The sequence below is a fragment of the Podarcis melisellensis genome (genome assembly GCF_964234715.1).
Source record: "Podarcis melisellensis genome assembly, chromosome: 15".
In the NCBI taxonomy this organism is placed as follows: Eukaryota; Metazoa; Chordata; class Lepidosauria; order Squamata; family Lacertidae; genus Podarcis; species Podarcis melisellensis.
This window is the reverse complement of record NC_138532.1, coordinates 18,500,829-18,516,039: the sequence shown is the minus strand read 5'-3', so window position 1 is coordinate 18,516,039 and position 15,211 is coordinate 18,500,829. Positions and strand designations below refer to the sequence as shown.

The following is a 15,211-nucleotide window of genomic DNA, read 5'->3' as shown; positions in this document are numbered from 1 at the left end:
ACACCTTAGAGTCAAAAGGCTTGTAGATTATAGCCCTGAATATGTGTGTGTGTGTGTGTGTGTGTGTGTGTGTGTGTGTGTGTGTGTGTGTGTGTGTGATGAAAAGAACCAGCAAAGATTCATGCTTACATCAGGAACATCCAAACCTTTATATTTTAATTAAATAAATGGCATTTCCTTGTGAAGCACCCCAGAGTTTTCTTGCAATCACAAGGTATAAACTTAGTAAGTGAATGAGACTGCAAATACCTCAAAACACTGATACAACTAATTGGCATCAAACATCCAGGGTTTCATGCAGGGTTCTTTCCTGAACCAGGGACACTTCTGCCTGCAAAGCTTTACCACTGAGCAACAGCCCTTCACATGAGTGGTGCTGGGGTAAGCCCTGTCAAGCTGAAGCATACAGAGCCTCTAATTGCTCCTGGAGCAGCTGCTAGCTTAGGAGAGGATGATTCGTTGTCTGAGTCTGCTGTGACATACTAAAGAAATATCAAGGTAACTATTAATTACCTCCTCGCCAGTCTTTCTCTTTCCCTAGAGTTGAAGTTCACAGAGGCTAAATGTGTTTGGACAGCTTCTTTATATAGTAGAGTAACTGATGAAATATGCAAGTATATTCAGGAATAGATGTCATTCCTCCCAAAGTGACATGTTTTGCACAGTTCTCTCCATTTCCCTTGCCCCTGTTTTTCAGTTTTTGCCCTCTGTTTCCTAAATGCATAGCCTGGAGCATTGCACTTACTTCATGTCATACAGTGGTTGTCATACATCTAGTTACGACCTTAATCCGGTTTGGAGGTCCGTTCTTAACCTGAAACTGTTCTTAACTAGAGAAATGCTTTTGCTAATGGGGCCTCTTGCTGCTACTGCGCCGCCAGCACAGGATTTCCGTTCTCATCCTGGGGCAAAGTTTTCTACTTGAGGTAACTCTTGCAGGTTAGTGGAGTTTGTAACCTGCGGAGTTTGTAACTCGAGGTACCACTGTATTAGGAATTTGCCCCCTACTTGGTCTCATTGGAAAACAAGCTCATTTAATCCTACATGAGCCTTCTGAGACCTGATGCCCCTGTGAAGTTTTGGATGACATCTCTTTTGGGAATTGTAATTCAAAGCACCAGCAGGGCACCAGTTTGGGGCTGTCTTACATACTTGCTGAAGCTAGTTGCTTCATTGGAGACCAAGCCAACAAATCTTTTCTTCTGCATAAAACTACTGAGCAGTTTTGTTTTATTTTAATAGCTCAGAGTAAATTCAAGACAAGTGTGGATTGTTCAGGGCTTGTAATCTGTTTATGAACGCAGCAATGGCTACAACTCTAGCCTTGTCAATAACGGCTTTGACACACCATGTTGAATTCACACACATGTAGAGCCTACACAGGAACATAGGAAAGTTGTCAGTACTCTACAAAGTATCCGGCCACCTAGGTCAGTATTGCTGGCATAGACTTGAGATCTTTTGCATGCAAGGCAGATGGTCTCCCACTGAGCTATGGCCCTTCCATGCACAAGAGTAGGCTAAATAAGACCACCATATGGAGGCTGCATGCAAGGTTCCTTTGATCTCCCCTTGAAGCTTAGAGCTACTTATGCATATTTGAAAAGAGGAACAGCACGGTATAGCATGCACACTTTCCATGGGGCAGCTGGTTTAACTATTATTTTAATTGTATTTTTATTTGTATTTATTATTAAACACCATATTAGGTTAAGGTCTGCTTAACTACTATTTCCCCCCTTTTTGTAATGTAAACAATATCTTTTGCTGTTGTTGTTCTGTTTTCTTTCCTACACGGGTACTGTCTCTTGTTCTTTCTTGTGTGTCTTATTTTACTCTGTGCACTTGAAATTTTGTACCTTTTTGTTTTTCAATAAAGAATAAAACTGAAATGCAAGCTTTGTAGTAGGCGGGGGAATCTGTGGCCCTTTAGATGTTGCTGGACTTTCTCTTTTCCCCAGAAATAATTTTTATTTGATTTTACAAGTATAAAATTATAAAGATAACACAGAACATATCCTCAATTACGAGATTCCAATGAATCTCTGGCCTTCCCACCTTCCCCTCCATGGGTTCTATTATCAAATCTTTTCTACTACATCCTTTTCAATACTCCCATTTTTATATATATAAAAAACCCCTTCCTTATCTCCATAATACTCATTACATTACAAGTGTTATTGCAATCCTGCTAATGTTTTCATCTGTTTACAGTGGTCTCCAAGATAAATTAAAATCCCTCCCCCCCCATTCCTTATTAAAGTTTTGGTCTTCTTGGTTCCTGAGCTTTCCGGTCAATTTTGCCATTTCAGCATAGTCCAACAATTTAATTTGCCATTCTTCTCTGGTAAGATGTTGCTGGACTTTCACTCCCGTCAGCCCCAGTAAGGCCAGTGATCAATTACTATGGGGGCTGTATTTCAGCAACATCCGAATGCTAGCATAGGAATACCCACCCCTGCTCTGTAGACAGGAGGGCATTCGCAGTACAAGTTAATGTGAGATTGAGATTGAGTTAAAGAGATACAGACACAGCCCATGTCACCTTTCTCATTATTGCAGGACAGGCTCTTCTTCCCAAATTATCTTCTTTTCCTCACCTCTCCCACCTCGTTTCACTCTAAATATCCAGGGGAAAGACACCTGCAATGCTTTCAACATTTCCAGATCATGTCTCCAGTTGATATTTGCCTCACAGCACTCATCTGCAAAGCATGAAGGCACACAATATATCATTGTTCAAAGAATAAACTTTATTCGCTTTCCCATTTCCCCTCCCAGTGTCCTTGTTGGAAAAGGGTGTGTGGCTTTGTGTAAAAAATAATTCCATTTAGCAGCAGCCACAGCAAAAGAGGGACCGTAAGACTGGTGAGTCCAGAAGCTAAAGGCTTCCATTAGGCAAAGGAGAGAAATGGGGCCAGCTAAATGCACGTGGGCAATGAGGGAGGGAGGGATAGGACAACACATCCACCAAGAAAGAGTTCTGTATGGCACTGTGACAAGATGAGACACTTTCGCATTTGCGCCTGGAGGGAGCTGCAGTTGGGGGTGCTGCCTGCAGCCCAGGCACCCACTGCATGTGGCATAGAAAAGGGGGGAGCCAGAGAACTGGACAGACCCCAGGACACCCAACGCAAAGCTTTTTCCAAAATGGTTAAACTCGAAGCAAAGAAAGATTCTGGTCAACGCTTGCGAGCTATCCAACTTTGACAGCAATAGCTATGCCAATAAAAGTACTCAAAAAGGTTTTGGGTTGTTGTTGTTTTCAAAGCAACAGATTCAGCGTTGAACTTCTGCTTGCAGAAACCAGAACCCCCAATCGGACATTGATTCAGGAACACAAAAGTTGCTCTTTGTAAGGGATCCGGCCCCAAGAGCTGTCCTGTAGTGCAATTTTATTTCAGGGCATCGTCTTAACTCGGCAAACCCAGAGAGAGCTGATGGGAAGAGTCCCCAGAAGTCAACAATGGCTGGACAGGGGGACGTCTTTGAGGACTTGCTGAAACAGAACAAGCCGCCTTTCCATACAGCTCCACCCGGGAGTGCAACAACCACAACATGATGTGGAAAAAATAGCAGCTACCCTCGTGCGAATCTGAAGGGCATCGCTTTATTCTTGGTTCCTGTTGGTTGAAAGAGAAGCCCTGAATGCCTGAGGTTGCTTAAACACTGGCCTCTGGGTTTTTGTATTCGCTGCTTCTCTCCTCTTCTGTGATGTTGGAGAAGCCCAGCTTAGAGAGGCCTTCCTCACTGGGACCATCATTGTTGAGGTCTGTCGACAGACAGGGGTGCAGCAGATGGTCCCAGTACAAGCTGAGAGTCGACTGGTCCTGGTTTTCCATCTCCCGCTGTTCATACATCTCTCGTGCACTAATCACTGGCGTCTGGACTTCGAAGGTCTTCTCAAAGCGGGTGTAATCTACACGGAAGGCGCCTTTCTCCAATGTCATGCAGGGCTCAAAGCGGTGGCCCCACAGGATCTCGTCCTCTACGTAGGAGGTCCGGGCTTGACACGTCATTCCTGGGGGGAAAGGAATGTCAGTGGGTGGTAGGAAATGTGGAAGACACCATACAGTCTAATAATAATAATAATAATAATAATAATAATAATAATAATAATAATAATAATTTATTTATACCCCGCCCTCCCCAGCCAAAACCGGGCTCAGGGCAGCTAACAACCAATAATAAAAACAAGTTGATTAAAATACAATTTTAAAGATTAAGATACAGCATTAAAACTTTAAGATACAGCCTCTTTACAACTCTATTGGGTTTAATGGGACTTTCCTGGGGAAGCATATATAGCACCGCAGATTAAGTTATACATCTAAGTTATGTTGTTTGCAGGAAAAAAAGTGGAGGGCAAAGAGTGGAAATTGAAACATTGGCACTGTCTGAATTTGGCAACCCCCATATTTTTGTGTAGGGATTGCCATATGGGTCAAAAGTTGTTTTACTTTAAGGGGGTGCAAGAGGGAGAGTGTGGGGTTCAAGTAGAAAAAGGAGGGGAACAAAGGCCCCCAGAAACCTGGAACTGGCTTTGTGACTTAGTGTGTTGTATGAAATGAGGACTTTGGGGTTGTTTCTGTAAGACACATGTGCCCAACTACAGTCATACCTTGGTTCTCAAACTTAATCCATTCCGGAAGTCCATTTGACTCCCAAAACCATTTGAAAACCAAGGTGCAGCTTCCGATTCGCTGCAGGAGCTTCCTGCACTCAAGCGGAAGCCGTGTTGGATGTTCGGCTTTCAAAAAATGTTCGAAAACAGGAACACTTACTTCTGGATTTTCTGTGTTCCGGAGCTGATTCGAGACCCAAGGTATGACTGTGTCTTGAACTTCCCACATTTAGGAACGTGGGATACAGCTCTTTTATTTCATCAGGCCATTGGTCTATCCAGCTCTGTACTGTCCCCTGTGACTGACAAGGGCCTTTGCAATTTCAAACAAGTCTCCCAGCCCTATCAAAGATTTTGGAGATTGAACATGAGACCTCCCTCTCACTCCTGTACAACCATGAACTCTACCCACCAAAGTTAACAAGCTGCCTCGTGTTGGCAGGACAACTTATCCCAGGAAATAAGGAGCTGAGTCAAGACACCTGACCTTGCCAGGCATTGATGATACTGTTCCATCTATCGCTCTCAGGGTGATCAAGTGCTCTGCTGCAGCGAGCAAAACCCACCAGGAACTGACCTCAGGCATTTCTACATTTCTCTCTTTGATGTTTGTGTTACAGGCAGTGCTTTTCTTCTAGAAAAAAAGGTGCAAGTACTCTGTACCCTTGAGCAATGCCCCCTCCTTGGAGAGGGGGGAGTACTGGTTACAACTACAACTTTTAAAATGTTGGTGCCCATTTTGTTTCACTCTGTGCTACTTTTTTATTGTATCGTTTTTACTCTGTTATGCCCATCTGGATGTGTTCAATGTGCATCTTATCTTGGTGTTTTTTATGATGCACACTGACTGTAATAAATATTGGATTGGATTTGACTCTTCCATAGGAAGTGGCCTTATACCAGGTCAAACTCTGCTCATTTTGCCCATTCTGGTTTTTTGTGGTGGTCCAGGATCTCGAGTGGTGGCAAAGGGGATTCTTTCCCATCACCTGACCCCTTTAACCAGAGATGCTGGGGACTGAATAATTTTTTATTCTGCATGCAAAAAAGTGAGGCCCAAACAACATCTTCCACTGTGCCTTCGGTCTACCTAGATCAGTATTTTCTGACTGGTACCTGTGCTCCAGGATTCCTAGGAGAGGATCCTTCCTATCTATTATCTGATCCTTTTCACTGGCCACATCAGAAATAGAAACTGGGGCTTTCTGCAGGCAAAGCGTCTGCTCTGCCGCTCAGCTATGATCGCTTTTTGAACAGAGGCTAAGTGGTTGTCATATCAGGTATCCAATTGCACAAACAAGCTGCTAGTCACCAGGAATATTGGCTTCATAGAATCAGAACTGGGAGGAATCTCATTCTGTGCTAGGGCAGTGATATCTGTCATATTCCGTGTTTGTTCCAATCAACTCCACTACTGTATGGGCTTCTGCTAAAACCTACGTTGTTTGTCTCACTATCTGCTGTGACTAAGACCAATTTCGGTGCATTTCAATGGAAAGGGAATGCCAAAAAAAAAAAAACAATTCAGAAAACAACAAATTTGTGTAACATTTGTAGATTAAAAAAATCACAATAGTGAATACTGCTTATATTTACGTGTTTTCCCTTCCTCATGTCAGTCAAATGTGCAAATAATGGCAATTTCTGCTCCCATTTCTGTTACTGATTGAATTATCTGACCTTATTCTGTGCATGTATTATAGGGGGAGAAGGGTAGGGGACCCACTTAAGGGGAAAACCAGTCCCACTTCGACTCTCCCCAATTTTACCCTGTAACGTTCTACACACGGTAACCAGAATTATTTGAGGGACGCAGCGTGCTTTAAATGCATGGTACGGCAGCCAGTGTGCAAAAATTCACAAAACTGTGACAGTTCATGTTCTAACTTCAAGGGACAGTATTTATATGTGAACAGAATTTGAACACCCAAGCAAGGGATTTTGGGGCTCAGGTGCTGGCCTGAGAAAGCAGCCACATTTATCAGGCCATGCTGCCCAAGTTGGGCATTCTCTCCCCAGCAAGGAGACCTACCAGCCTCCAGACTCTTAAATTCCACCAGGAAACAGGTGAAGACACTTCAGGCAGGCTTGAAGAGGGGATGATATGAAAAGAGCTTTTGCTGGAACATGGCCAGCTGTTTAATAAGCTCTTTTATGTGGATTCAAGTTGTTATTTTTAACCCCCATTAGATGCTTTCAGTTATTCATGTTGGTGGTTTTTTGTTTTGTTTTTTAAGCAGGGAATTAAATAATACTTTTTTAAAAAAGGAATTGTCCAAGCTGCTGCTCCCTCTTCCAACAATTTTGCCGGTATGTGAGAAAGGGCACTTCTAGGATTTTGCTGTTTTGAGGTGGGATTCAGTCACAGACCAGCAAATTCAGGCTTTGCAATTAAAGTATCGTTTCGCTCTATAGGACGCACCGGACCATAGGACGCACCTTGTTTTAGAGGGGGAGAACAAGAAAAAAAACTTCTCCCCATCTCTGCTCAGCGCCCCTTCAGCAAAGCGACAGGAGAAACAGAGCCCCTTCCATTTCTCCTCCCGTTTCGCTGAAGGGGCGCTGCGCAGCTCTCCCTCTCTGCTGAAGCCAGGAGAGTCTTGCTCTCCTGGCTTCAAGCAAAAGGAACCAAAGCCTTCAGAGCACAGCACGAGTTCCCGCTGCGCTCCGGGGGCTTCAGGGTCCTTTCGCTGAAGCCAGGAGAGCCGGTGTGCACCGACCCCTCTCGCTCTCCAGGCTTCAGCGAAAGCAACTCGAAGCCTCCGGAGCACAGAGGGAGCGCTCCCTCTGCGCTTCGGAGGCTTCGTGTTGCTATCGCTGAAGCCAAGGAGCCTGCATTCGGTCAATGGGACGCACACACATTTCCCCTTAATTTTTGGAGGCGAAAAAGTGTGTCCTATAGAGCGAAAAATACAGTAGTTCTGGAGTTCTCGCACAACAAACTCACTTCCCCTGCCCCAGCAGACATTTTGTGATATTTGGGGATCACGCTTGCTTGATACAGTACTTTATAACCTTCCCACGAATAAATCAGAATGAATGTTCAGTAAGTGGTCAAGGTCATCTAACCTCCCCACAAACTTTGTGCAAACTAATCATGTTGAGTGCTTAATAAGCAGGCCCTCTGGAAATGACAAGACAGAGAGGAATGACCACCAGATGGCAGAGGACACAGCATCCTGCATTGCAAATAATTATGTTTTGATTTGATTTGTCTCTGTGATGTTTATTCTGTGTGCATTTAATTAGGGCTGCCATATATCCAGAATTTCCCGGATATGTCCATGATTCGGACACTGAAAATAGCTTCCAGAATTTTCAGAAATCAGACAAAATGTCCAGGAAAATCCAGGCATATTGCAGTTCATATTGGAAGTGTTGATTTTTTTGACCAGTGCCCATAAAAATACAGTGGTACCTTGGTTCTCAGGTGGTTTGGCTCCCAAACAAATCAGCTCCCAAATGCTGCAAACCCAGAAGTAAGTGTTCCGGTTTGCGAATGTTTTTCGGAAGCCGAAAGTCCGATGCAGCTTCTGCTTGAGTTGAGGAAGCTCCTGCAGCCAATCAGAAGCCGCGCCTTGGTTTTCAAATAGTTTCAGGAGTCAAACGGACCCCTGGAAAGGATTAAGTTTGAGAACCAATGTACCACTGTAGGTGCACAACTTTTGTGTCCGGATTTTCACTTTTTTAAATATGGCAACCCTAATTTAATAAACGTCCACATTTCTTTCACTTGAGAGTGCGGATTCCACTTTAAAAACAATTGAACAAAAAAATCCTAATTGATATGCTCAGAGATGGCAGTGCTTATACATGCATCTGCACACAGAAATTATTGGCTGAATGAAATATGCTAGTGTGTTGTCTTGCATAATGCTCCCTCCCTCCACCCGCAAATACTGTAAATGTTACTTTTGTTTAACAGCAATTCCTTTGTTCTTGAATTGCTTATAAACTACTCTGATTATGTCTCTCAGCTTGGTTAAAGGTAAAGGTACCCCTGCCCGTACGGGCCAGTCGTGACCGACTCTGGGGTTGCGTGCTCATCTCGCTTAAGAGGCCGGGGGCCAGCACTGTCCGAAGACACTTCCGGGTCACGTGGCCAGCGTGACGAAGCTGCTCTGGCGAACCGGCACCAGCGCAGCGCACGGAAACGCTGTTTACTTTCCCGCTATAAAGCGGTACCTATTTATCTACTTGCACTTAGCGGTGCTTTCAAACTGCTAGGTGGGCAGGAGCTGGGACCGAACGACAGGAGCTCACCCCGCCGCGGGGATTCAAACCGCCGACCATACGATTGGCAAGTCCTAGGCACTGAGGTTTTACCCACAGCGCCACCCGCGTCCCTCTCAGCTTGGTTACTTGAGCACAAGGCGATGGTGCTCACCTTTAAATTCCTTCATGTTGTTGAACATGAGGAGGAAGCATACCCACATCAGCCTGTCCAAAGACTGATTTTCTTCTGAGTTGCTCCTCTGGAAACTCCAGCCATATGACTTAAATTGGCTGGAGACTGAGGAGAGGCCCTTTTCAGTTGCGGTCCTCCATTTATGGAATTCTCTTCCTGGGAATGCTTGCTTGGCACCAGTACTGATTGCCTAGAGGTGTCAGTTAAATATCTTTTTTTTAAAAAAATAACTACCAGATTTTTTAACCTTTGATGAATTTTGACTGAGATGGTTTTGATTACAGTGGTACCTCAGAACTTAATTCGTTCTGGAGGTCGGTTCTTAACCTGAAACCAAGGTACCGCTTTAGCTAATGGGGCCTCCCGCTGTCTCTGTGTGATTTCTGTCCTCATCCTGAAGCAAAGTTCTTAACCCGAGGTACTATTTTGGGGTTAGTGGAGTCTGTAACCTGAAGCGTCTGTAACCTGAAGCGTCTGTTACCCGAGTGGTACCGAGGTGCCACTGTATTGTTTGTTATATTGTAAATTGTGTATTGTAAATGACCCAGATTTGTTTCCTAACTGAAAGATGACATATGAACCTACCCAGACCCAGAGATCATCTTCTGGGGCCCTCCTTCGCATGCCCCCTCCTCAAAAGGTTTGGAGGGTGGCAAAACAAGAATGGACTTTCTCTGCAGTGGAATGCTCTCCCCAGGGAAGTTCGCCTGGCGCCCTCATTATACACCTTTGGGTGCAAGGAAAAACGTTTCTTTTAAACCAGGCCTTTGGTTGATCCGATTTATATCCTATGCCCTTTTAAAATGGTTTTTTTTGGGGGGGGGTATTGGCTTGCTATTTTTATTTTTACTAAGTATTTTGTGGTTTTAGATCTTGATTTTGTTCTGTGAACCGCCCTGAGACCCTCAGGTATAGGAGGTATATAAATTCAATAAAAAATAAGAAAAAAGAAAGAAAAAAGTATTTCTTCCAACTTGCTTGATTATCACCAGCCCATGCTGCCTAGGGATGATGGGACTTGGGAATCCAAAACATCTGAAGGGCATGAGGTTGCAGAAAGGTTGGGACAGACATTTGAAGCATGCTATGTACAGAACAGGAGAACGAGGCGAGTGTAAGTAGCAAGAAAGGTGTGCCGAGACACATATATTCTGGCTCTCCTATAGATCCCAGGACCCTCTGCTCTCCTAAGAAAAAAGAGGTGAGATGGTTTCTGGCCACGCCAATGAGTTAATGGTGGATGTTCTTTGTAGCCCTCCAGCAACTGCAGAGAAGTTCAGGCAAGAGAAAGAGAGGAGATGAGGCAGAAACCATGGATAGGCAAACTAAGGACCGAGGGCCAGATCTGGCCCAATTGCCTTCTAAATCTGGCCCACGGACGGTCCAGGAATCAGCATGTTTTTACATGAGAAAACTGTCAGAGAAACTAAACACACCAAATCAGTCCCTACCACAAAAGGTTTTTCTATCCTACCCCACCTCCTTACAAATACGCCAGACTCCACTGCCCTAAAGAATCAATGGCTGAAAATCTCCAAGGGTGCCCAAAATCCAAGAATCAGCCAGTGCCCTAAATATCCTTTTATGGAATGTGGCCGGTTGGTCTAGATGTTTATCTCAATCTACAGATATTCCATTCTATAGCCAAAACTTTAACATCATCGCCCTTCAAGAGACATGGGCGGCGGAAACTCCAGTAAATGAGTAGAATGAATATGAATGAATTCTTATGCCCCACAAATAACCCAGAGATCCATTTTAAATCAATGGACACATTCCATTGATTTAAAATGGATCTCTGGGTTATTTGTGGGGCATAAGAATTCATTCATATTCCCCCCCCAAAATATATATATATATATAGTCTGGCCCCCCACAAGGTCTGAGGGACAGTGGACCGGCCCCCTGCTGAGAAAGTTTGCTGACCCTTGGCATAAACCCTCTCAATGCCCCTCAGTGGGGAGTTCATTGCATGCCGCAGTGTAATGCAATCCTGTGTCTGCCAACTTGAAAGGCAGAACAGGAGCAACCTGGGAATGTCCCCCTTGCCATGGACGAGCAATCGTTACTGGCATGATTTGTGGACAGTTCCTCCTCAATCTGGATAATTGACGATAATCAAGAGGTGCTCTCGAAGCATCATATGCTAATAAGCTGCAATCAATCAGCCACCGAAAGAACCGGGACTGGTTTTCTGAAGGTATTTGAATGTTTTCTTAAGCTTGAGAATCCTTACAACAGCCTGAAAGGGAAGGGGGGGGGAGGAGCTTTGTGCTTTCTTGTGGTTTTTTAATGGTCTTTTTTTCCCTTGTCCTCTGCTACAATGAAGAGACGTGTGTAGTTGCTAATTTGTTTGACACTTCGAAAAAGAGGGAGGGAGGCTTTTGATTTATGTTCTACAAGGAATTTAATAAGGTTTTGCTCTGCCCCCCCCCTTGACTGAAGTTGAAAGGATTTTAATTATGATACCACTGGACAGGGGTGTTGTTGGAGAAATGCTGTGGGGGGAAGAGAAAAACGATCCACAGCTGGATAAATGCTGAAATGAGGTTGAATTTTAGGAAAGACATCGCTGTGTATTGTGTGCTGAGAAAGAACTCCAGAGGGGAATTTAATGGTGGATGTCTGGAAAGTTCACTCCGTGAGATATCTATGGCTGCCATTCGCATGTCAGCTTGATAACAGTGGAATGATATGGAATGTGACCTTGTGCCACTCAGATAAACACTGCAAAGGATTGAATGGCGAGAGAAAGAACTGAACTCTTTCAACATCCCAAGTCTGGAATAAAATTGTACATGAAGGGCTACACACTTGAAATTTATTACAGTGGTACCTCAGGTTAAGTACTTAATTCGTTCCGGAGGTCCGTTCTTATCCTGAAACTGTTCTTAACCTGAAGCACTACTTTAGCAAATGGGGCGTCCTGCTGCTGCTGTGCCGCCGGAGCACGATTTCTGTTCTCATCCTGAAGCAAAGTTCTTAACCTGAGGTACTATTTCTGGGTTAGCGGAGTCTGTAACCTGAAGTGTCTGTAACCTGAAGTGTCTGTAACCTGAAGCGTATGTAACCCAAAGTACCACTGTATATATTTACAAGATGAAACTGAGGTGCTGTTTTGTAAGGTGAAAAAGCAGACAGCTGGAAGAATGGTTTGATGGCCAGTGAAGGATGTCAACTGGAGACTAAATAAGAAATGAAGCAGCTATAGGGTGGAAAATCTTGGTCATATGATTGCAACGAGAGCAGGGAACTTGATTTTAAGAAATTGTATTACAGCAATTTGGTTTGATCTGTAATAATTTGGGAAATCAATGAAAAAAATTTTTATAAAGAAAAGAAGAAGAAAAGAAAGAAGAGGTGAGGTAGGGCTAGCAATCAGAACTGCATGGATCATTTCTCCAAAGCTCACTCATGCTGAGTTTGTAGGGTCACCCAAACAGGTGACCCTAATGCTGAGTTTGTAGGGTCACCCAAACAGGTCTCCAGAATATGTCCCCTTCTTTGATGTTCTACTCTACAATGCACCCACCTGTCGCTTCCACAATGCCTTCAAGGATGATGATGATTTCAAACTGTTCCTTCTTCAGTGTTTCCGCGGACATCTCCCAGAAGGGGCTGACCTCATTGATGACATGACAAATTATCTGTGGCTCCACCAGGAACAGTCGGTCCTCCCCCGTATCATAGCCCAGGTTCAGTTCTGACTGCTCCAGTGGGATGAACTCCCCCTCCTTTGTTTGCCTGGACTTGATTAGCTTGGCTCTTATTTTTGCATCTACCATGTGACTGTCCCGGAGATCTCCGATGCGGAACATGAGGCAGAGCTTCTCATCCCGGTGGGAGATGACACACTTCTTGCTGAATATTAAGGTCTGGGCACGCTTCTTGGGTCTGGAGATCTTGACAAACATGCAGCCCACCATGAGGGCATCAATCATAGAACCAATGATGGACTGGGCCATTAGCAAGATGACCCCTTCTGAGCAATTGGCTGTCACAATCCGAGATCCGTAGCCAATTGTCCGCTGACTTTCTACAGAGAACAGTAAGGCAGAGATGAAGTTATCAATGTTCTCGATGCAAGCCTTCCACTCAGGGTCACCTATGTGGTTGACATCATCTCGGACCCAGGCATCAAAGTAATATATGATGCCAAAGACCACCCAAGTGATGATGTAGCACATGCTGAAGACAAAGAGGAACCAGCGGTACTTGAGATCCACAATGGTGGTAAAGATATCTGAGAGGAACCTCTTCTTTTCCTGAATGTTGCCCAGGTTCACCTGGCACTTGCCCACCTTAGTGACGTAGCGCTGCCGCTGCTGCTTGTTACCCCAGCCAAACTGCCGGTCATCGTCTATGAGTTTACAGCGCCGGCTCTGCCCTTTGTCCGAGGAGGGCACAGAAATGATGCTACGGGTTGGGGTTTTGTTCCGCGACGAGTTGATGATGTTGGGCGCACTGAAAGCATGCTGGGGATAAAGCCGGGCATTGAGGTCCCGCAACAGAGAAGGTGGTGGTGGGTCAGTCCTGGAGGACCGGTGGTATCTGGGCAACTCATCTGTATCGATTGAGACTCTGGGACGGTGCTTGATAGGCACAACTTGCTCTGCGGTGCTGAGCCTCCGCTGGAGAAGGACTGTCCTGTCATTGGGGATGTTTGAGCTGCAGGGTACCGACACGTAGTTGCATGTCAGGGCACTTTTCTTGGTGGCTGCAGTTTCCGTTTGCTGGGGGCTCCTGTCTAAAGGACCCATCGAAACGGCTATCATTTCAGGCTGGAAAAGAAAACAAACTTAGTAAGCTCTCCATCTCTGTCTTCCAAAATAGTGAGTCGTTAGTTAAGGCTTGATCATGGAAGCTCTTCACTGAAGCACAACCCCATATTGGAAGCTGAAGGACACAAACACAACCCCCCCCCCCGAAGATAAGGATAGAAACCTGGAAGCTGTCTTATATCACTTTTGTCCCTTGGTCCACCTAGCGCATTGCCAACAATGGCTGGCAGTGGCTTTTTGTGGTTTCAGGCAGAGGACATTCCCAGTCTTACCTGAAGATCAAACTTGGGATGCTCTGCTGGCAAAGCACATGTTCTACCACTGAGCTGTAGCCCTCCCCCTAACAGTATTTTGTTTGGCAAGGATGTATTTCTCCTATTGAAGGAGAAAGAGGTGCTGGAACTCACCATGAACGCCTCCCTTGTTCTCTTATAATGGCAGTGGCACCTACCAGAGAGGTGATGGAACTGAATTCCAGTGAATTCACACTGGAAAAAAGCCCTGCAAACATTCTGAAATCCCTTCTAGAAATTGCCAACAGGTCACCAGGGCAACTGGATCTGTCCCACCATTTATTTATTTGTTCATTTATTAAATTTGTATCCCAGGATGGCAAAGAACACAAGATAAAGCATCTTACAAACAATTCCTGTACAGATTCAGACTGGAAAAAAAAATCTGAAAACGCTTGTTGGAAGAGGGAGATCTTCAGTAGGTGCCAAAAAGACATCAGAGACAGCACAACTCTGATGTTCAGATGGAATTGCTCTACAGTGGTACCTCGCAAGACGAAATTAATTCGTTCTGCGAGTTTTTTCATCTTGCGAATTTTTCGTCTTGCGAAGCACGGATTCCCATAGGAATGCATTGAAACCAAATTCCCATAGGAATGCATTGAAACTTGCAAGATGTTTTCGTCTTGCGAAGCAAGCCCATAGGGAAATTCTTCTTGCGAAGCAGCTCAAAAAACGAAAAACTCTTTCGTCTTGCGAGTTTTTCGTCTTACGAGGCATTCGTCTTGCGAGGTACCACTGTAACCAAGTTTTGTTCAAGGTAAGACAATTCACTCAAACTTAAGAGAAGGAAGCAGTAATCAAGTCAAGCATTTGTTGTTGAAATTAGGGGTGGCCCACCTTTTAAAGTAAGGGGCCTGTATTCTCCTGTCCCCAGCCAACACTCCAGGGCCCACATCCTTAAATTTTTTTATTTTTGACAAAGTAATAATCATAAATAAATAAGAAAAAAAATGTGCACCCCACCACCAAGACCATTCCATTGTAACTATCCAACCTCCCAAAATTTCAACACCTCTTGCGATGGTTTGACCCCTTTCCGTTTTAACAGTATGAATTCTACAAACACCCTCCATATCTCCTTGAAATCATTTCTCCTGCATAT

At 44.5% G+C, this 15,211-nt stretch overlaps 1 protein-coding gene across 3 annotated transcripts in view; it reads right to left on the bottom strand.

The window, feature by feature from the left end:
* Positions 1-1,808: 1,808 nt before the first annotated feature.
* LOC309357591 (G protein-activated inward rectifier potassium channel 4-like) overlaps positions 1,809-15,211 on the bottom strand; it is a 40,733-nt gene continuing 27,330 nt past the window's right edge. For all 3 annotated transcript variants that reach the window (XM_081889863.1, XM_081889864.1, XM_081889862.1), the window contains 2 exons: positions 12,565-13,813; positions 1,809-4,021 (listed from right to left, as the gene is read on the bottom strand). In XM_081889863.1, coding sequence (XP_081745989.1) covers positions 3,663-4,021; positions 12,565-13,813 — 1,608 coding nt within the window. In that variant the 3' untranslated portion in view covers positions 1,809-3,662. The remainder of the gene's footprint in view (positions 4,022-12,564; positions 13,814-15,211) is intronic.